General features: G+C 33.2%; 1 protein-coding gene across 1 annotated transcript in view; it reads left to right on the top strand.

The window, feature by feature from the left end:
* HDAC2 (histone deacetylase 2) overlaps window positions 1-19,775 on the top strand; it is a 35,079-nt gene extending 15,304 nt beyond the window's left edge. The window contains exons 2-14 of the mRNA XM_037842992.1: window positions 1,261-1,373; window positions 2,411-2,528; window positions 4,140-4,214; window positions 4,757-4,895; window positions 7,408-7,549; window positions 10,059-10,151; window positions 10,227-10,335; window positions 14,732-14,872; window positions 15,098-15,206; window positions 15,849-15,979; window positions 16,773-16,928; window positions 18,610-18,667; window positions 19,395-19,775. Of these exons, the coding sequence (XP_037698920.1) occupies window positions 1,261-1,373; window positions 2,411-2,528; window positions 4,140-4,214; window positions 4,757-4,895; window positions 7,408-7,549; window positions 10,059-10,151; window positions 10,227-10,335; window positions 14,732-14,872; window positions 15,098-15,206; window positions 15,849-15,979; window positions 16,773-16,928; window positions 18,610-18,667; window positions 19,395-19,425 (1,415 nt within the window). The 3' untranslated portion in view covers window positions 19,426-19,775. The remainder of the gene's footprint in view (window positions 1-1,260; window positions 1,374-2,410; window positions 2,529-4,139; window positions 4,215-4,756; window positions 4,896-7,407; window positions 7,550-10,058; window positions 10,152-10,226; window positions 10,336-14,731; window positions 14,873-15,097; window positions 15,207-15,848; window positions 15,980-16,772; window positions 16,929-18,609; window positions 18,668-19,394) is intronic.
* The last annotated feature ends 2,843 nt before the right edge of the window (window positions 19,776-22,618 follow it).

Raw genomic sequence — 22,618 nt, forward strand, 5'->3', positions numbered from 1 at the left:
GTTCTGGGCTATGGGGCTGGCGATGGGCAGGAGTGTTTCCTGTCCACCAGGATGATGGCTGTGAGCGGACACCCCCCTTTTCTTGGGAAGTTGTGGTGTTTAGTGAATTTTCTCAGCCACTGGATTATTGCGTTTTGTCTCAGAGCTCTCCTAGTTCTGCTCTTGACTTGACCTGCCCAAATAGCAAGTCTTTGAAGCTTTCTGTATTGGGCTTCTTAGAGTAATTGTTTTAGAAAAAGAAAAAAGGATTAAAAAAAAAACAAAACAAACAAACAAAAAAAAACGGGCCCTCCTCAGAGATCTAGTGGGTTATTGAAATGCTAAGAGACAAAGCAACCAGGGCCATTAAGGAAAGGTCCACAGGGCAGAGAGATCAGCTTTTCTTCGGGATTTGCATATGCGCCTCAGGGCCCTTCCCCTTTCTGTGTTCACCAGAACTCCAAAAATCCTCTGCTTTTATTTTGGAGTTTTTCGTGTTGTTTTTTTTCTATGCCTGTCTCCTCTCTGCTGGGCTGGCTGCTCTCAGATTCTCTGGTGTCTGGTCTCAGTCTATCTATGGTTGGAGTTTGGATCAGTAGAATGTGTTTCCGATAAGGGCTGCCACTGCAGTTCTCCCTTCTCCTTCCCGGAGCTGACAGCCCCTCCTCCCCCGGGACTGAGCCTGGCAGGGAGGGGCGCAGGTCCCCTGGCCACAAAAACTTACAGATTTTGCTGATCTCAGCAGTTCCACGTTTTCATGAGTGTTGTATGAAGTATGCCCAAAGTCAGATTGCTCTGTGGCGTCCAGTCCACGCAGTTCCTGGCTTTCTACCTACTTTCCTGGAGGAGTAACTAAAACATACAGCTCACCAGTCTGCCATCTTGCCCCGCCTCGATTGTGGTGTTATTTTAAAATCAGTCTCATGCATAAGTATTAAGACATTGAGATATAAGATGTCATAAAATAGAAATTGTAACTCTTCAATGCTGGAAAATGAGGCAGAATATCCTTACTACCTTGAAGAATGCCATGAGTATATCTTGATAGACTGAAATTCTATTTAGGACCTAAGTTTAAGTTCCCAAAAGATTTCCATTATAGACTGATACAGGCACAGAACATTTAACTTCTATAATACCAACTATAAAGGATTTCTGGGGTGATGGATCTGATATCAGTGGATTAGGTAGTGAATACCTTCTAAAGATGAATGTACATAAGTTCATAGTTTGTGAAGATTCTCTTTCTGTATTGTTTAGTTTGTCTCTTTTCTATTTTAGGTGATATTGGAAATTACTATTATGGACAGGGTCATCCCATGAAACCTCATAGAATTCGCATGACCCATAACTTGCTGCTAAATTATGGCTTATACAGAAAAATGGAAATTTATGTGAGTATGTGTTATGGTAAAGGATATTCTGTACTTACTTGTTTTAACTACTACTTTGAAATTTTGTTCTCTTTTTTCCCCGTGGAGGACAATTAGCAGATGAAAAGGTCTAGAAGAAAATAGAAGCTCCTTTTTGATTTATTCTTCAGAGAAAATAGTGTGGGAGCTGTAGCCTCTTTTTCCACTCTTCCACCAACTGTTTTGAAATAGATACCCTACCCTGGCTTTCACTTTTCTGGAAAACAACTAAGTGTAGCATCCTATATGATTTTTGTTACAATAATTGGTAATCTGCCTATGCTGCTGAAAAGAGTTGACCTTGAGACTAGTACAAAAGAATTATTCAGAAAATTGTTCCTATAAATATTTATTGAACATATATTTATATGTGAAACATTGTTTAATGAACAAGCAGATACAAGTAACACAGAAAATATTACATATGCCTTAAATGATTTTGTAGATAAGGATGATGAATATATAAACAAATACAAAACAAGACAATTTTTACCTCTGGGAGGAAAGACTTGAAGCAGTTAAAAATGTTAGGCAGTATATGTTGACATGAGCTTTCAGATAGCAACATTTAGAGAAGAGGGGAGAGATAAGACTGTCAATCTGTGGAAGCCTCGTGGAGGGAGTGAGTCGTAAGAGAAATTGAACTCTTCAGAATATTGATGATTAGGATAGGAAGAAGAAAGGAAGGGAGAAGATTTAGAATTAGGAATGAGCCTCGTACTGGGATGATGATATTGGACAGAAGGTTAATGATGAAAAACAAGAGAAAGTGGAGTTTATGTACCTGATTTGACTATATTATACATGACTCATTTCCATGAAAATATGAGGAGTAATTAATCCTAGCTGGTATTAGGCCTGTCTAACGCTTTAAAGAAATTTGAATTAACTTTGGAATTTACATATTTTGTTCAGGAAGACCTGGTTGTTTTGAGGACTATTAGGGAATTTTCTATTTTGTGTTTGATAATTCTGCATAACTAATTATAATTCCACAATTTTGATATTTTTATTCACAGAGGCCCCATAAAGCCACTGCTGAGGAAATGACAAAATACCACAGTGACGAGTACATCAAATTTCTACGTTCAATAAGACCAGATAACATGTCTGAGTATAGTAAGCAGATGCAAAGATGTACGTTTGTATGTTAAAAGTATATATTGGTAAATATAAACAAGTATTTCTAGAAGATCTATAAATATACCAAAATGTGATTTTTTTGTTGTTGTTGTTATTGATCTAAAAGATTATTATTATTTATTGATTTGAAAGTATGTAACCCTACTAAAGCAACTTTAATAATAATAACTACATACCTGAAGCTTCTTAGTCTGGCTGTTCCTCTACTCATGTTAACCTTGGGATAATGGATATTGCTAGAGAGACCTCACTCCCATGTGTTAAGAAAAAAATTCCAATAGTTTTCTCTTTGATAAAATTTAAAATATTTTATTGTTTAGAGATTGATAACAAATTGACTTGAAGGAGGAATTTAAAATGCCATCCTTAAAGGACTGAGTTATGTCTTCAAGCTTGATCCTGGAACTCATCCTCCGTAGTGTTTTTATTGATGAATTTCAGTAATGAATTTTTTAAAAATGAACACAGTTTCAAGAATACTAAATTAAGTGTGTAATTGTTAGGCATTTCACATTCATATAACTTCATATACATTTCCATCATAGATTATCTCATTTGATTCAGTAAAATGCTGTGTTATAAATACAGTAGATATTTATCCTTGTTCTTTAGTGGAAATACAGGCTTAAAGTCATTAGTGACTGTAGAGCAAATGAATTAACAGAACTGATTAAAACTTATATAATACTGAATTGTATTAGGACTATTATCATTTCTAAGCAGTAAGAATCTAAGATTTCATCATTATTTGCTTTGGTTAGTGCTAAATGCTAGTAAGTTAAGAGTATACAAAGCTATATAAAACAACCTCTTGAAGAGGTTTTAATTTGGGGTAAGGGGAGACTGAGAATAGGTTATACACACCCACTGTATCTCTTTCATTCTCTCAGTACTAAAGAACTTCATTAAACTATGTCATGCTGTGTCACATACCTTTATGTATTATTTCCTTGTGCCTTAAATACCCCTTCCTTTCCCTTTATCTTGAGTCCCATGGGCCTGGTTAATTCTTTCCGTCTTTCAATATCTAGGCTAACCATGGGCATATGTCAGCCAGCTATTAAATCTTTTTAATACCCACTAAAATACATTTCAAAGTTATAGAGTATCTGTGTAGTTAAGGTGTTTTAAAAAGTATGCAGGTATTTTAGGTTATTTGTTTTTCTTATTCCTTTGTTTTGTTTGAATTTTTTTAAATTTTTTAGTGAATAAATAAAAAAAAAAAGTTGTAGTAAAGCATTTGAGCTGATTTATTGAGTCATGGTTGTTTTATTGTTGTATAATTGAGGAGAAATGCCCAGAAAAATTAACTAAATAAAAACAAATAACTTTTATAGCCTGATAGTTATTGATTTCTTGTTAATAGATTACAGGTATTCCACAATAATCCTGATAAGGATTTGGAAGTGGTATTTCACAGATAATACTTTAATTCCCTTGAGTGAAAAATTATATTTTAATTGCAGATTTCAGGTTACTGTTATAAAGTGTATGTTTTATGATTGCATTAAACACAAAGTATTTGTAGGAATAATACCTTTTGTAAAAAAAAGCTTTCATTAAATTACAGAGTGGGTTGAAATTAATGAAATCCATTTTCTACAGTTAATGTTGGAGAGGATTGTCCAGTGTTTGATGGACTCTTTGAGTTTTGTCAGCTCTCAACTGGTGGTTCAGTTGGTAAGTGTACTGGTTTTATCTGATTTAAAAATTGATTTAAACTTGTGTTTCTTTTGGGTTGTTTCTTTAAAGCAGAATCATTAGTGGTAGTGGATTTTGTTAACAAAAATGAATGAGTATGTTTATGCTAGAATACCGTTCTCTTTAAAACTTCCATGTTTTATATCACAATGTCCCAAACTTTTATTTTTTACTTTAGTTTCTTCTTTTGTACACGTAGAGATGTCTTTTTCCTTTCTCTTCTAGTTCCCATTGTTTTGCTTTTTTTCCATCTGTACACCTTTGTTTAGTAAGTTTGTTCTTTTGGGCTACAGCTTTTAGAAAACATTTATCTAAGAAGAAATTATTTTTCTGTTAGTGCCCTAGACAATAAATCCTACCTTTTTATTATGAATCTCTTTCTTAGGGTCTAAAAACAGTGAATTTTAAATTCTTTTGCTTATGAATGGTATACTCTTTACCTATAGAGCTTTTGTCTAGTTATACTGAATTTTTATTTTAAACCTTTTTAAAAGCTACCCTGTCATGTTTCTACTTCTTAGCTGGGGCTGTGAAGTTAAACCGACAACAAACTGATATGGCTGTTAACTGGGCTGGAGGATTACATCATGCTAAGAAATCAGAAGCATCAGGATTCTGTTATGTTAATGATATTGTGCTTGCCATCCTTGAATTACTAAAGTAAGTTAATTTGTACTGATAATTTTGCCTATGATAAACTGTTTAAATTAAAATACAGTAAAAAAATCTGTGGCTTATGGACCCGGCATCATAAGATTAAGAAAGCCTTCTTGACCAAAAGGGGAAAGAGAAATGAAACAAAGTTTTAGTGGCTGAGAGATTTCAAATGGAGTCAAGAGGTCATTCTTGAGGTTATCCTTACGTGTTATATAGATATCCCTCTTTAGTTTTTAGTTTATTAGAATAGCTAGAAGAAAATACTGAAATTGTTGAACTGCAATCCAGTGGCCTTGATAATTGTATAACTTTATAGCTCATACGGTGTGACCATGTGATTGTGAAAACCTTGTGGCTCACACTCCCATACTCCAGCGTATGGAAACATGAGTAGAAAAATGGGGACAAAAAGTAAATGAATAATGGTGGTGGGGGGGGGTTGTTTGGGATGTTCGTTTTTACTTTTATTTTTATTCTTATTTTTATTTTTTGGAGTAATGAAAATGTTCAAAAATTTTGATGAATGCACAGCTATATGATGGTGTTGTGAACAATTGATTGTACACTTTGGATAATTGTTTGGTATGTGCTTATACCTCAATAAAATTGCATTAAAAATATATGGCTTAAAGAAATCAAGTAAAAGATAGTGAAAAAAGTTAATCATTAATCTTCTATGTATAAATTATAGCCATTGAAGAAATACAGGAATTTTGCCCAATCATTTGGTATTAAGAGTGAGAAAAGCATACAAATGGCTAAAACTCCACCATTATGAGCCCTTTACAAAAATGTTTGTAGTAATATGCAAATTCATGTTTGAGTTACAGTTTCAACTAATGAAAAACATCATGACCCTAGGCGTTTATATTCTAACATTTTGTAAGTTTTTAACTTTCGGAGGCAAAAATTTGAAACCCGTGTAAAAGGAAATTTGTACCTAACTACCTAGCTTCTGCATATGGATGGGGCTCTGTTTTCTATTAATGATTATGTAATTATCTCCTTGCTAAAGGAGTTATTTTTAAAGTTATCTTTGACTGCAGTTTGAAGGAAAGATAGTAGTATTCCACAGTGGTATTTGCAAATTTGTAGACTTAAAAAATTCGAGTTGGTTTTTTTAATTACCGTCATCTGTTGCAGTGCATCTTAACAGATTCCACTTCAGATTGTACTGTATTCGTGTGTTCTCAACTTCCTTGAAAACATTCTTTTCTCCGGTTATTCCATACTTACTGTTCATACAGACTAATTTTTTAGTCATTTCAAACTTGGTATTGATTCCTCACATAAGCAGCAGCCAACAGTGTCACTGAGAACCAAAGAAGAGCACTTGAAATCATTTGCCTTGTCTTGTTAATTGACTATTGATGTTGCTCTCAATGTCCTCAACTTTTTAAGCAACAGCTCTTGCCCACAGACTAATAGTCTTAAACAGGCTTAATTTCTCTGGACACATTGGCTAGTGCAATCAAACATGATTTGACTATTGGTAAATAGGTTTCCTTGCTTGTCTAACAAACGAGCCACTTAGAAACTTACTTACTTTGTTTGCTGCCTGGTTTTCTTTTTTTTTTTTTTTAAGGAAATTCTGCTATGATATGATAACTCTGTTTTTAATTTTTCTGATTATTGCTTTCCTTTGAGTTTTGAGAATATCATGAGTGCTTAGTCTGGTAAAAACAGCTTATATTGTATTCTTTCAGCACATCTGTGGTATCTTGAGAAAAAGCACTGTGCTTCAACATCTAATTCTGTAACAAATTAATCCACACTCTGCTGTGCCTTTAAAGGATGGCATTTGAAGTACACTTTCTTGTTTTGGCGTGGGTTTGCGCTGGTAATAAAACCAAATGTCACAGTACAGTAATACCTATGGCACTTAAAATGCTTTGAAGTTGTAACTGTGTCACTGCAATTTGTTGTGCTCCACCAGCAGCAGAATGACATGATGACAGTACCACAAGTGGTTCTGTCACGTCAACTCAACTTTGTACTTGTAGCACAAAAGAAGCTATAGAAAATTCATAACAGATGAGTGTTTCAATCATATCACAGATTATTCTTTTTAATTTTTTTGCAACCATTTAAAAAAATGTAAAAACTATGAGCTTGTGGCCAAATTTGCCCTGTGAGTCATAGATACCAACCTTGTTATATGAGTAACTATGGAGATACTTTGATTGATAACAAACTTGAGTATGATGTGATCTTCAGTTGTTATTATATAGAAAAAAACATGCTGTGTTAGTAACGCATGTAGAATAGAACAAATTTCCCAGACAGAGTTAAGTACATTTTGTCACCTAGATGAGTCTAAATGGAAGATTTAATGGTGTAAAATTGAAGTATAACTTCAGGTATTTGAGTGGTTCCTTAGACTGGAAGTAAAGTACAAAGGAGATTAAATGTTCTTGAATGCAAGAGCTCAAAAATCGGTTTCCTAAATCCGTGGCCATTTGTCCCATCTTAGAACCTTAACCAAAAAAAAAACAATTTATGACTTTCTTTCCAGGTATCATCAGAGAGTCTTATATATTGATATTGATATCCATCATGGTGATGGTGTTGAAGAAGCTTTTTATACAACAGATCGTGTAATGACTGTATCATTCCATAAATATGGGGAATACTTTCCTGGCACAGGAGACCTGAGGGTAAGGATAAATTCTGAATAAATATTACGAGATTAGTATTATGAGATTAATCTAGGAGGTTTCTAATCCTATACTTAAATTTATGTTGAACTAATAGTTTTCATGGGACATTAATTTGAAGGTAGTGTGTAAAATGGAATCACTTTGTATGAACTGTAACATCTGTTAGAATTCACTTTTGATAACTATAACCAGAAATTTAATGAGAACTTAAAAGGTTTTTCCTCAACTATTTTCTTTGGGTGAATAAATAGGAGTTTTACAAAGCATGATGCACTTTTGTTGATGTTCATTGATAGTGTGCATTGCTCTTAATTGTAGATTATTAGAATAATATATAATTGGCCAGGTCTTTATTGAGTTCTTATACTGTCTTCCTTTATGTTGGTCTTTATTTAATAGGTCTAATTTTATTTTTTCTTAATGCTTGTGCAGTTTTATAATGTATACCATTTAAGAAGAGAGAAGGAATGCCATATAGCTTAGCCCTGTCTACCTATTATATTAAGTACATTTATTTTTATTTCTATTATATTCCTATTCCCATTTGGTGCCTTTGTATTTTATGAGTGTGAAAACCACTGTTCAAATCTTCTTTCTACAAATTTCTTGAAGCTGTTTTGCTTCACTACAGTGTTTTGTTGTTTTTTGGTTGTTGTTTTTTGTTCTTGAAGTCAAATTTACATCCATTACATTTGTGCAACCTGGATTATATGGGAGATTTTCGTAAAGTATTTTTCAAATCTGTGGCTTTTATTTGACCACAAGTTGGTATTCTTTCAGTAAATCACAAGTTGTGATGGTTCTCAAGGATCCTCTATCACTTGGGGAATTGTCAGAGTACATATTCTCAGACCCCGGAAACTCTGGGTGATAGTCTGCACACTAAAGTTTGAGAACCACTGCTATAAACCAGTAGAATACATTTGTCTGCTATCATTACAACCTAGTGGAAATCAAGCAAAAGCCTTCCTAGCTTTAAGCTTAAAGAATGAGACAGTGTCTTTGCAGAATAAATCTAATTAATCCCAGAGGTGGCAAATGGAGAGGTCTGTTTTAATTCAGCCAGTAGATGAGGGTCACTGTGGTGTCTTCTCAGTTACTGTTCATAATTCTTATAGTTGTTTGGATTTGTGGGAAAATATTGGAGAACGTGTGTTTATATTTCTAAAACATATTTGAGAATGATTTTCAACATGTTTTCCTCACTTAATATTTTGTCATCACTATATAAAATGTCATTCAAAGAATAACTTTTTCTGCTTGGATATCGTAAACGTGTCCCCAGACTTTGTGAGGAAACTAAAATTAGTCATCACATTATATGTATAGCTGCATTTGGATTCTTGGAAACTCGTATGTACCTTTGGATGGTGTTATTAAATTTTCAGCAACAAACATTCCCCTTTCTATCTCACAACTCATTCTGAAGCAGAAGAGAAGGCTACTCTGCGGTTAGATTATTGTTAAAAGTCTGCCTGCTTTAATTTGATCGGTAGTTGAGGTGGAGGAAAGGAATAAAGGTGTGATGAAGTAGCAGTTGTGGAATAAGGAAAGGAGGGGTAAGGCTGGTCTATCAGTGCAGCAGCCCTGAGTTGCCAGCCTTTATAAAGCTGAGATGTGAGATGCTGGTCAACTTTCTATATTTTAAAATGTAAAATCAGAGTAGATTCTAACTGTGCTTTTAGTGCCACTGTCCAGGGAGTCCCAATACTTCAGTTTTTCCACATTTGTAGTTATAATTAGTTACATATATAGAAATTTAGATTTCTTTAAGAAAAATTTGCAGAGGGAGGTGTATAGTTACTTTTTTCTTCATTGCAAGTGAAGAAATACTTGCATGATACTCACATGCAAGGAAATTTTATTAAGTGTGTGTGTGTATTTAGTTGGGACATAGTTCTCAATTTCTCATCTTTGCTTCTGTTGGGAGGTATTAAGTGCCTGGAGTACCCATTCAACAAATAGAGACAAAAATTTATTTTAAGCCCAATTAAAGAACAAATTCTGATGCCTTAGGTTGTTATTGTTATAATGTCAAGGAATTTGGCCTTTGTTTCATATAAATAACTTCATACCAGATTATGAGCTGTAGGAAGGGCTCTACAATACAGAGAAAATTTTCCTTTATGGAATTCTTTGGCCTAGAGTATACATTTTACACAGTTTAACCTTGGAGTTGTCTCCTTATCTGTTTGTGAATGAATTTCTTAAGTTGATGAAATAGTAAAAACTTTATATTGCCTTTAATGGTAGTGTTAAATTTCTTTCTCCCCAAAAATAATCATTACAAGTTAATTGGAAATGGTTCTTTTAGGCTTTACAAGCAATCCATAAATAATTGGAATGTGTGCTTATTTATTTTGTATTATTTCCTTTCTCAGCTTACAAGATGAATTCAGAATTGGGTCTTGTTACCAGGTTTTTCAATCTTTAAACAGTATTTTAATAAATAAGTCAAACTTTATTACGAAGTATTCGCTAAGATCTATTTAACTTTGTATTTTAGGATATTGGTGCAGGAAAAGGGAAGTACTATGCTGTCAATTTCCCAATGAGAGATGGTATCGATGATGAGTCATATGGGCAGATATTTAAGCCTGTAAGTATGATTATTTTCAAAATTAAAATAGAGTTTAAAATATTCTTAGACTAACATCTGTTATCTCAAACATAGATTATCTCAAAAGTGATGGAGATGTATCAACCCAGTGCTGTGGTGTTACAGTGTGGTGCAGACTCATTATCTGGAGATCGACTGGGTTGCTTCAATCTAACAGTCAAAGGTAAGCTATTTAAAGTATGATATTCACAGAAAGGGTGGTTTTTCTTCTTCGTAAGAACTTCTCATGAAAGTTCTCATAATTTTTGGCCTGCTACTTTACCACTAAAGCATGTGCATAATCACTGTTTCAGTAAATTGCATCTTTTTAAATGTCAAATTTATATATACATATATAATCAATAGTTTTAAAAGATGGTTGCAATCCTGGCAAAGGCAGGTACTTTCTACTATTTTGGGGTTTGTTTTTGTGTATGTGTGTGTTTACCTTTCTGACAATAACAGGCACATTTTGTTACTTAATTAGACTTTTAATTTTAGCATTATCTGTTCACTTCTCATTATGGAAGATGAGGATTTAGTTCTCATTCACCACTTTTTCCCCAGCACACACGCACACACCCTCCCATATCTCTATTTTTATAGTATATTCATATCAGAATTTTGATACTCATCAACATCATGATCATGATTAAAACTTTTCAGCTTATCCAATTCAATTCTTCTGTCCTACATTACTTCATTTTAGTTTTCTCTTACTCAATACTAAACTGCCTGCTATCTAAGTATATTCAAATATTCGGATATATCAGTTATTCTATTAGTTTTACTTTCTTGAAGAACAGCTCTCTGACCTGTTCTTGTTGAGTATCCTCTACAGACCTGGCAGCACATGGAGTTATTCTTTGCTTCTCTTGTGTTGGATCCCCCGACTGTTTTTCCTTTGTTTTCCTCTTGGTTTTTCTCTCATTTCAGTGGAACACATTCTCTAGTAGCTTTCTGAGAAAAAGTGTGTGGGAGGTAGAAGTGCACTGAATACTTAAATTTTGATCAAGTGTTGAAATCAACATATGATTGAAGTCTAAGTCAAAAAAGCAAAGTATCACCATTATAAAATGAAGATCTAGGGTATAAAAATATATCTGAAAAAAATTTTGAGTTTATTCTATGTGGAAAAGAAATAATGTATTATGGATGTTATACATGATTTTTGGAGTATTTTCCTTCGTGAACTTTGAAGTAGCAAATTCAAGTTCTTTTAATTCTCTCATAAGATGTGAAGAATTCGCAAATAGAACTTTTTGCGGAATGACTCTTGGCCTAAATGGAATTAAATAAATAAATACAGATATTAAAGGTTAAGTTACTTAATGTTATGATTGCTGTTCCACCAGGCAATATTAGAGTTATTTGTTATTCTGCTTTGTATCAGGTCACACTATATGGAATTGCCTCCTTTTTTTGGTAGATCGAAACTGGTAAAATAACAGCATTTTGTATTGCCCAATCTAATGTGTTGATAACCATCTGTTCACTGAAAATGAATATGATCTTTGTAAATTATCTAAAATGTGTATTGTCAGTCTGTTTTCCTGTTTAATTCTTAGGAAGTTCTTAATGTTCTTATACTTAAAAGTTGGAAACTACTTTGACAATCATAAACTGACAACTGTAGCATTTTATTCTTACAGTAAAAAATTTATATTTGTATTTCAACTGATAGATTTTTCAACTGATAGATTTTTTCAACTGATAAAAAATGTTACCAGCAGTTTGATTAGATGTGTTAGTATTCTACATGATTATAATACCAGAAATGTTGAAATTAATCATCAGCCTTTTATTTTGGCTTATTTTAAGGCCAGAGCCATACTATATAGTGCATCCTTAATGGCAAGTAAATTTGAAATCTTTCGTGTGTCTGAAAATACTTTTTATTCTACCATGATGTTTGATTGATGGTTTGACTGGGTATAGAATTCTGAGTTTGGAATGATTTCCTTCAGATTTTTGAATTCAGATTCCTTCAGAATTTCAAAGGCATTGTTCCATTGTCTTCTAGCTTGAGGATTCAGGAACCATTCTGATTCCCAGTCTCTATTTTGTTTCTCTGGAACTTTGTGGGATCTCTTTGATATCAGTATTCTGAAATTTCGCAATAATGTGCATTTATGTGAGTTTGTTTTTATCCATTGTATTTGGCTCTCCATGCATACTCAAGTTAGGAAACTCATGTCCTTCATTTAGTTCTGAGAAATTTTCTTGCATTGTATTATTGTTTATGTCTTTTTTAATTTTTTTTTTTTTTTACTTTAATTGTTGCCAGATATTGGGTCTTTTGGCTTGGTTCTCTAATGCTTTTTGGTTTCCTGTTTTCTGCCTCTTTCAATTTATCTGTTAGTCCTTCCATTGTCTTTCTGATCTCACCCTATTTTTGTTTTCCAAAATTCTCTGAATGTCCCCCCTTTTTGTTTCAGTGTTGGAATATCTTTTCTCACCCATCTGAGTATGTGCATGATGGTTTTAGATTTTTCTTCTTGCATAATATTTCCTCTAAATTCCTTTTCTGCTCTACTCTGTCATTTATAATAGAGTCTTTCTTTAAATTTTTGGCAACCCTTCATTGTCAGTTCACATTTTGCTGAAAATTGGGCCCACTGATACGGCATGTCAATGTGGACTTTACTCTAGAGCAGTCTCAGCATCTGCAGTTTTGACATTTTGGACCACTTAACTCTTTGTTGTGGAGGCTGTACTGTGCATTATAGGTTATTTAGCAGCATACCTGATCGATCTTTGCCCACTAGCTGCCAAAAGTAGCAATTCATCCCTTACTTGTGATAACCAAATATGTCTCCAGACATGTCCAGTGCACCTTGAGCAAAATCGTGACCAATGAGAACCACTACTCTGGAGTGCTCTGGTATGGCCATTTCATGGGGAACCACTCCATATCAGTATCTTTAGGTTTTTCTCCTAAACTGGTCCAAGTCCCCCAAGACAAAGTTTAATTTTCGTGCTTTGAAGCTGTCTAGCTGTTTTAGAATTCTAGGCATTATGGGAAGGTAGGTAGTATTTTCAATACAATACTCCTGCCTTTAATTGTGTCTGTAGTCTCACAGTCCGGGAATGCTATTATACTTAATCCAGAGAATAGATCTCTAGTCTTTTGGGTAAGCAGAGGAGAGACAGTCACCCTGATTGTGTGAGAGGTGAGGATGGGATCTCAAGATCTCTTACATCCTGGATTTATTTTAGCTCTATCTTCCTCATTTCAGGGAACCTCATAGTGCCACCAGTTTCTAGGACATCTTTGTTATAAATGTTAAACTTGATTCTATGCTTTCTCCACTTCTAGCTTCAATTCAGTTTCTCCCATATCCTAAAGTTTTTGTCCATCTGCTTTCCACCTTTATTTCTTTTGTTGCTGTTATTTTCTACCATTCTTTGCTTTTTCTTTTCTTTAATATTAGCTTTTAAAATTTTTCCTTTACTGTCATTTTTTGTGAGGTTTTAGAATGAAGGAACAATACGTAGTTTTATGTAGCCAGCCACCTTTACTTGGAATTTTGTAGGCTAACTTTTGTTTTTTTTTTTCCTGTTCAAAAGTATCTGAATGGTTTTTATTTATTGTAGGAAATACATGTTTTTATAGTGGTAAAAGTAATAAAGATTGGGCCGTGAATCATGTAATGCAGCTATTTAAACTCATTTTTGAGGAATATAGAATGAAAATGCTCAAAATAAAAAATTATATGATGGGAACTAATAACTAAACTTTATAAAATTAACTGGCAGAAGGAATTAGAAGGGAATACATTTTTAAATGTATCTGGATGATAGGATTTTGCAGGGGATAATTTTTTCTTTGTAACTTTTTATTTATTTTCAAATATTCTTCAATAAGCATGAATTTCTTCTAAAATTTTTTGTTTTTTAGCTGAGTTATGTACCTACATGATAATTTTCCTTGACATTTTTGGTAATTCCTAATTGTTTGCTGAACTATGACATTTATCCAAAGGAAATATGTTTTTATGGCAGGTTTAATTTTATATTCAAATTTCTCCACATAGAAAATTTTTGGAGGTTTTTTCTTTTTTTTTTTTTTTTTTTTTTTTTTTTTAGTAATAATAGATCCTGTTTTCAAAATCTTAAGAAAATTATTCATAATAAAAATACCCCACTGTTAAAAAGTTTTGTTGCAGCCTTCCATCTTTTTTCTATGTCTGTCTATAGGGAAAACTGGTAACAAAAAGTAAGTTTAGATTGAGCATAAATGTTTCATTATAATGTCATTTTCTCCCACTTACTGTGACGTGAATCTCTTCCTATGTTAATAAAAATATCAGTGTGCTGTATTCGTATTTTAATTTTAATTGTATATTTGACTTATATCAGGGATACTTGCTAAAAATAGTATGTCACGTAACATAGTATGAAAATGTTTATAGTTTTAGACTAGAAATTCCTTGAAATGTTTACATATTCTTCATTTAAAGATATTTAGAAAACCATTTTTTTGGTAAAGAAAAATTTTGTTTGCATTCATTTTAAAATGATTTTTAAAACTGCTACAGTATGCAGATTTGTTGTTACCTAAATCTTCTTTGTGTTAGGTCATGCTAAATGTGTAGAAGTTGTAAAAACATTCAACTTACCCCTACTGATGCTTGGGGGAGGTGGATATACAATCCGTAACGTTGCTCGATGTTGGACATATGAGACTGCAGTTGCCCTTGATTGCGAGATTCCCAATGGTAAGTATTCTTATATTTTTATTTTATGGGCTCTCAATATATAGAAGTAGATGGTTGGATGATTAGGGTAGAATTCCAAAACTATATAAATAGGTGAGCATTCACTTATTGAATTCACTTGTCCACTATTAGAATTGAAATACTGACCTGAGTCTGGGTTTTGTGCATGGATTTGTGTAAAAACTGACCATTTAATATGTAATGTTATTTCGTTGTTTTTAATAGAGTTGCCATACAATGATTACTTTGAGTATTTTGGACCAGACTTCAAACTGCATATTAGTCCGTCAAACATGACAAACCAGAACACTCCTGAATATATGGAAAAGATAAAGTAAGAAATCACTGAATTATTTTTATAAACATTTCATCTTGATGCTTTAGGAGGCTTTAGACTGACAAATGCAGTAGGTCATTTTAGCTTTATATGACAGATATTTCCTTTGTCTTCAAAAGAATTTGAAACTTTGAATCATTGAGTTAACTTTTTAAGTTAATGAAAGTGTGCAGGTTTCAAAGACCAAAAATTAGTTGCATTAATTGTAATGCAGTGGGCATTATAAATTTTACCCTTTCTTGATTTATATGAAAGTAAAAAATATTTTCATTGAAACATTTTGATAAAGCTGTATCTCCACAGTGTTTAAAGTGACATTGTAACGCATAGGCCCAGTTAACTGGGTAGTGTCCTCTATCCACCACTAACTAGCTGTACGACATTTAACAAGTTAGTGTGCTTTTGCGTGTAAGTTTCCTCACCATTGAAATGGGTAATAATAGTAGTACTTAACCTTGTTTTAAGGATTAAATGAATTAATGTATGTAAAGTATCAGTGTTCATTATATGTCACTTATTTTAGTTCATAGGTTAAGCTAGATAAAAAAATGAAATTGCTTGCTTAATGTTTCTTCCTGCATATCAGAGGAACCTTAAAGGAAATGAATTTTGTCTAATAATTTTGCATATGTAATTTAGACAGCGCTTATTTGAAAATTTACGCATGTTACCTCATGCACCTGGTGTCCAAATGCAAGCTATTCCAGAAGATGCTGTTCATGAAGACAGTGGAGATGAAGATGGAGAAGATCCAGACAAGAGAATTTCCAGTAAGATAAAGCCTTGATGTATATACTATGTTGCATTTTTCTAGTTTAATTAAAGCACCCTATCAAATTGAAGGTTTTAGTGGCCCCAAGAAGTTTGCTATTGGTTAAGATTTGTGAACACACTACTTTCATTTTTTTTCCATTTTTAATCTGATATAGATTTTAACTTCCTAATGTTTCCAAGTCTGATTTGAGTGTGAGCAATTTCAATTCATATGACTCTTCTTTTGTTTATATGATTGAAAGTATGTTTCTACAAATTTACCACTTAGGCATTTGGTAATAAATTGGAAGACATTTCATTTACCTAAAGTAGGATGAGTTGAATAACATAAAACACCTTCTGTTTGATTCTATAACCTCTGTTTCCACTTAATATAATTGCTAGCTCTGTAGCATAATGGAAAAGGTGTAATTTGGTAACATGTTTGGTATTACTGGTATACTTTTTTTTTTGTCTTTTTCCCCTCAGCTCTGAAAGGAAAGGTTACTTTTTAGGTAAAGCATCCCCACCGCCTATTAGAAAAACACAATCTGTTTTCCTCCAAATTTTTTTTTAAGCCGAGATCCGCAAATGTTTTTTATGTTTCTTTGAATTCTTTCTTTGCAGATCAAAGCTCAGTTTTCACCACTGAGCAAACTATATATTCAGTTCAAATTATAAAATCATTAGGCATCTATTATTCCTGTACTTTTAAAATATGGTGACTGCTGGTGCATTTGTGAGTGAGTGCATGGTAATTTTTAAATGTGATTATTTTTGTCTAAATTTATTAAAATCTTTATAAATCAGTTCGAGCATCAGACAAGCGGATAGCTTGTGATGAAGAATTCTCAGATTCTGAGGATGAAGGAGAAGGAGGTCGTAGAAATGTAGCTGATCATAAGAAAGGAGCAAAGAAAGCTAGAATTGAAGAAGACAAGAAGGAAACAGAGGACAAAAAAGCAGGTAAATATGGTCTAACTGTAAGAAATACCTGATACTTGCATTCAGGTATTGTAGTGACCCCGTGTTTTCATTGGCAAAGTTTTTACCCTGTAGCATGTGGAAAAACTGATTCATGAGATAGTGGTCCAATGTTCTTTTACTGTACATCATATTGAAATTATTTGAGTAAGTTGGCTCTTTTTCACTGGCGACTTAGGAGTCAGTAGTAGATCTGACACATCTGGTTCTGTTCTTTCACTAGTGGATTCACTCTTCTCTATTATAGTTCTGCCATTTCATAATTTAATTTCCCAGTGCATTATAATGATGGTGCCACTGGCTGCTCTTGTGTACTGATTGGTATCTAGAAATTTTCCCTGTTAATGATTGAGGTAAGGAGGACTTAACATTAGCTGCAGGATTTTTCTAGTATTCTTTTCTCTCATTGTCAGTGTGTCTTCTTGTCTGTCCTTTCTTGGTGTTTGGTGTTTCTTTTTGTCTTTTAATTCTTCTTTGTGCTTCCTTTTCCGCATGAGAAAGTGGGTGCAGTAGGGTACTGGTCTTTCATTGATGTTTTAGCCAAAAATAAAGTACCTTTGTATCTAGTTTAATTGCCCAGTGGTGGATCAGTCAATACTTTGTTTTCTTCTCGACACTTTTGGTACTGATTTTAATAGATTTTTTTTTAACTCCTTTATTTTATACCAAGGATCTTCTTACAGGGCATGACAATTATAAAAATCTCTCAGCCTACAGATAAAAGAAATATTATCATAGAAACCTTTTTAAAAATCCATAGCTGAATATCTAGATCTGGAACCTTTACATTTCCTTCCTCTGCTTTCCCCATCTCATTTTAGCTCTTGGAGTTAGTAAGTTTACGTAGGCAACATTAGGCTGGAAATTGGAACAAATATGAAATCCAGATTGTCCATATGTGTGTTTGTATTATTGGTCAAACCAGGTCCCTGAATGTCTGTGTAGAACACTTAACAATGCTGATGGTTTACTATATCCTTATTAAAATATACTTAGTTTCATTTGCTTATTTAATAAATATTTTGGTACAGTTCAAATGATTTGTTTTTTCAGTCTCGAGTTTATAGTGTTAATACCACTATTCTGTTAAAATTGTGAACTTTGTGTTTAATTTTACAGTGAAGGTTAAAAAGTAAAGGCATAAGAATAGGATCTGGCCTCTGCTTGGGGCTCTGGGCTCCTCTTGTCTAACTCTCGCTTTCTCACAATACTCCAGCCACACTGGCCTTCTTTGAGTTCTTCCTTCCAACCTGCCAATTCCTTCTTGCCTTAAAGTCCTTTTTAGTTTTCACCATTTGATATATTTCTCCCCTTTTCCCACCTAAAATATATTCATTCTTCCAGATGCCTCTCAAATGTCATTTCTTTATGGAAGCTTTTGCCAAGCTCCCACAGTACTGCTCACAAATGCACTCGGAACTTCTACACAGCACATATCCCAACTGTAATGCTGTAAACCCACAGGACTGCAAGCTCTAAAACAGCAGGGACTACGTTATGTTGGCAGCTCAAATCTACCATGTAGCCCAGCATCTAAAGCAGAAATCTTGTTTAGTTCTTGAATGAATAGTAAGAGTGTATGTGACAGCTTTTAGTAAAAGTACAGTGTATTTGTATGCGTTTTATATTTCAAAATAAGGTGTTAATCTTTTTTCTTTTTTAGATGTTAAGGAAGAAGATAAATCCAAGGACAATAGTGGTGAAAAAACAGATACCAAAGGGTAAAAGATATTCTTTATCTAGTAATTTTTATATACCTTAAAAATAATAAACACAATTATTTGATATAGGTAAATGTGTATGTGCATACATACATTCTTTTAAGAAATACTCTGCTTCACCTGAGAGCTTCAGTAATTTCTACGCCATATTCTGAATTTTAGCCTTTATTAATGGGTAAGACAAAGTGTGCCATTTCAGCCATCAGTTCTTCTGTTCAACTGTTATTTATGTAGTTTGCCTATAAGAAAATCTATAAAGATTAGTAATCAGTATTGTAATTAAATATGTCAGTATTGTATATAAATTATCTGAAACTTTTTGATTATTAACTTTTCAAATATATAGACTCGTCTTTCATGGTGCTCTTGTTTTTGTGTGTGTGTGTGTGTATATATATATATATATATATGATTGTTTAGTGTTGAGAGATAGGTTAGCTTAAGAAACACTAGTTTTTAAGTAAAAACATAAGCGAGGTTTTCTACTGTCAGAAAGATATAAATGTTGGCCACACCTAATTTTGTGCTAGCCTTTGCAGGATAACTTTTAATAGATTGTAAAACCACTAAATGAATTAGAAAGAGATTAATGCATTCAGTGTTCCAAAAACCGTAGGCATTATTAGCTTACATTTTTCTTGGCATGAGCCAGGGCCTGACCAATAGGTCAGTGCATTTAAACTAAGATTGTGCCATTTTTAATATTTCATGTTGCTTCTTTTAACAGAGCCAAATCGGAACAGCTCAGCAATCCTTGAATTTGAGAGGCTTACCAGTTTCAGGAAACCATTAAAAAGTGAGAAAATATTGGGAAGAAAAATGTTTTCTTTTTGAAGGAGACTTCTGGCTTCATTTTATACTACTTTGGCATGGACTGTATTTATTTTCAAAATGGCTTTTTCGTTTTTGTTTTTCTTGGCAAGTTTTATTTTGAGTTTTTCTAATTATGAAGCGAAATTTCTTTTCTCTACCATGCTATATGTGAAAGTATTTAAAATTGATGTGAGTTATTATGTCAAAAAAACTGATCTATTAAAGAAGTAATTGGCCTTTCTGAGCTGATTTTTCCATCTTTTGTAACTATCTTTATTAAAAAATTGTACTTGGATTGCCTTTTGTCTGTTATTATAACATGAAATCTTAGAGACTAATGACATGATCCTTTGTGAGGAATTGGGATACACTAGGGATGAAAGATAGTGATTACAACTTGAAAGATATCCATCTGCTCTGTTTCTTCGGTTTACTTCATACCCAAGATGATATGAAGTTCACTTACAGATTTATAAGTAACCATAGAATTATATGCTGCTATGAAACACCCTTTTTGAATATAATGCACCTGATAGAAAATATGGTACTACCAACATATAGTACTAATCCTTAGGTACATTCTTTTATTTTAGAATCTAGATAAGTATCCCTTACTACCAGCTATAAATATTCACCTTTTATAAAAATATATTTGGTTAATTAAGTCTTTTCACTGAGGCTTGACATAAATCAGGTGAATTATGTAAAGGGCATTTAGGTGGAATATTAAGTAATTAAGGAACTCATGCATTCCAGGAGTAAAATAGCATGTAAACATGCAGTGATTACACACACACACATACCCCAAGCACGTAATGTTACCAAATATTCACAGACTATGTAAATTGTTATAATGACCCACATTCTATGTTTAGCCATTATGTATTGATTCTAATATTACCTCCAAGGATGTTAAGAAATAATAAGGTCTCATTTATTTGCGTGAATGCATATCACAGCCCAGCAAAGAGGGGAGAGTATTTCTAATAATTATTTCTGATTGTAATAGGAATTCTATCTTGCCCTCTATAGCTTAGCCAGTTAATTTTAGTGAAGATTGACATGTAATTATAACTTATCTTTGGAACTAATAATATAAGCTGGGCAACTTAGATAGAGGAATTAACTGAACCAGAGAAAAGATTTCCAGAAGTTGGAAATGGAAATTACGAATTAAAAGAAGTAATCTATAATCAAAAAAAGGAAGCTACTGTGTTTGAGCTATCTGCTAGTCTTTTCTGCCAAGTACTAAATAGTCAAGGAATTCTATGGTTGAGTTTAATCAGGTCAGTAGTTTTAATTAGTGTATGTTAGGTCAGTCTGAATGAAGCCTGTTTTTAGACAAAACCTGGTTCTTTTACTGCATTTGCATGGCATCCAGTTTCTACCACATGCACCCAGGATTCTGTGGTGGTTTGGAACTGTGTACCGCAAAAAGCATGTTCTTGGGCTTGATCCATTCCTGTGGGTGTGGACCCATTGTTGGGTAGTACCTTTATTATTTTTTATTACAGAAGTTGTGAGTTTACAGAATAATCATGCATAAAATACAGGATTCTCATGTACCACTCCACCACCACCACCACCACCTTCATTGATGTGGAATATTAGTTAAAATTTATGATAGCACTTTTTTTTTAATAATTGTATTTTTTAGCAATAGTTACCTTTGTTAAAATTGAGAGATTATAGTTATATCTTCCATTACTTACATTAGGTGTGTTTTTTCCCATATACCACCCTGTTATTACCACCTTGTATTGATATCATGTGTTTGTTATAATTCATGAAAGAACTCTTATACTTGTACTATTGACTATAGTCCATTGTCTACAGTAAGGTTCCTTGTGAGGAACAGTCCTGTTTTACCTAAAAAATTTTATTATAGTAATATATGCAATGTAACGTTTCCCCTTTTGACATTCGCCCATATACTTGACTGCTGTTGATTATTCTCATGCAATAACATACTACCATTACCACCATTCATTTCCAAACCTTTACTACCATGAGCCTAGATAGAAATTCTGTACAAGTTAAATATCAACTCCCTATTCTCTAACCCCAGTCTATCTCTTGGTAACCTATATTCTAGATTCTAGCATTGAGTTTGCTTATTGTAATTAGTTTATAACAATGGGATTATACAGTTATTTGTCCTTTTTACTCAACATAGTTTCATCCATGTCACATGCATCAAGATATTCCTTTTTATGACTAAATACTCTGTTGTAAGAATATATACTATGTTTTGTTTATTCATTTGTTGATGGATACTTGGGTTGCTAACATTTTTTGGCAATTGGGAATAATGCCACAGTGAACATCAGTGCAAATAACTACTTAAGCCCCCCCTTTCAGTTCTGGGTATATACCTAGTAGCAGGATTGCTGAATCACATGGTAATTCCATACTTAGCTTCCTGAGGAACTGCCAACTTTCTTCCACAGCTGCTGCACCATTTTATGTTACCAGCAACAATGAATCCTTTGTAGTTTTCTATGTGTGTATGTGTGTGTTTTCTCTAATAGTGGCCATTTTAGTAGGTATGCAGTATCTCATGGTGGTTTTGGTTTGCATTTCCATAATAGTGATGTTGAGCATTTTTATATGTGCTTTTTAGCCATTTGTATTTCCTCTGGAAAGATGTCTATTCAAATCTTTAGCCCATTTTTAATTGGGTTTTCTCTTTTTATAGTTGACTATAAGAATTCTTTATATATTCTGGATATTAAATCTTTATCAGATATGTGATTTCCAAATATTTTCTCCCATTGAAACAGTTGTCTTTTCACTTTTGGCAAAGACCTTTTATACAGAAAAGTTTTTAATTTTGAAGTGATCCAGTTACTCTTTTATTGCCTTGTACTTTGAGTGTAAGGTCTAGGAAACCATTGCTTACCACAAGATCTTGAATATTCTTCCCTACAGTTTCTTCTAGGAATTTTACAGTCCTGCTTATATTTAGGTTGTTGGTCCATTTTTAGTTAACTTTTGTATATGGTATGAGATAGGGGTCCTCTTTCATTCTTTTGCATATAAATATCCAGTTTCCCCAGCACAATTTGTTGAAGAGACATGGCACCCTAGTAAAAAGTCAATTGGCTGTAGATGTGGGGGTCTAATTTTGACTCTTCA

The sequence above is a fragment of the Choloepus didactylus genome, chromosome 7, assembly GCF_015220235.1.
Source record: "Choloepus didactylus isolate mChoDid1 chromosome 7, mChoDid1.pri, whole genome shotgun sequence".
NCBI classification, from domain to species: Eukaryota; Metazoa; Chordata; class Mammalia; order Pilosa; family Megalonychidae; genus Choloepus; species Choloepus didactylus.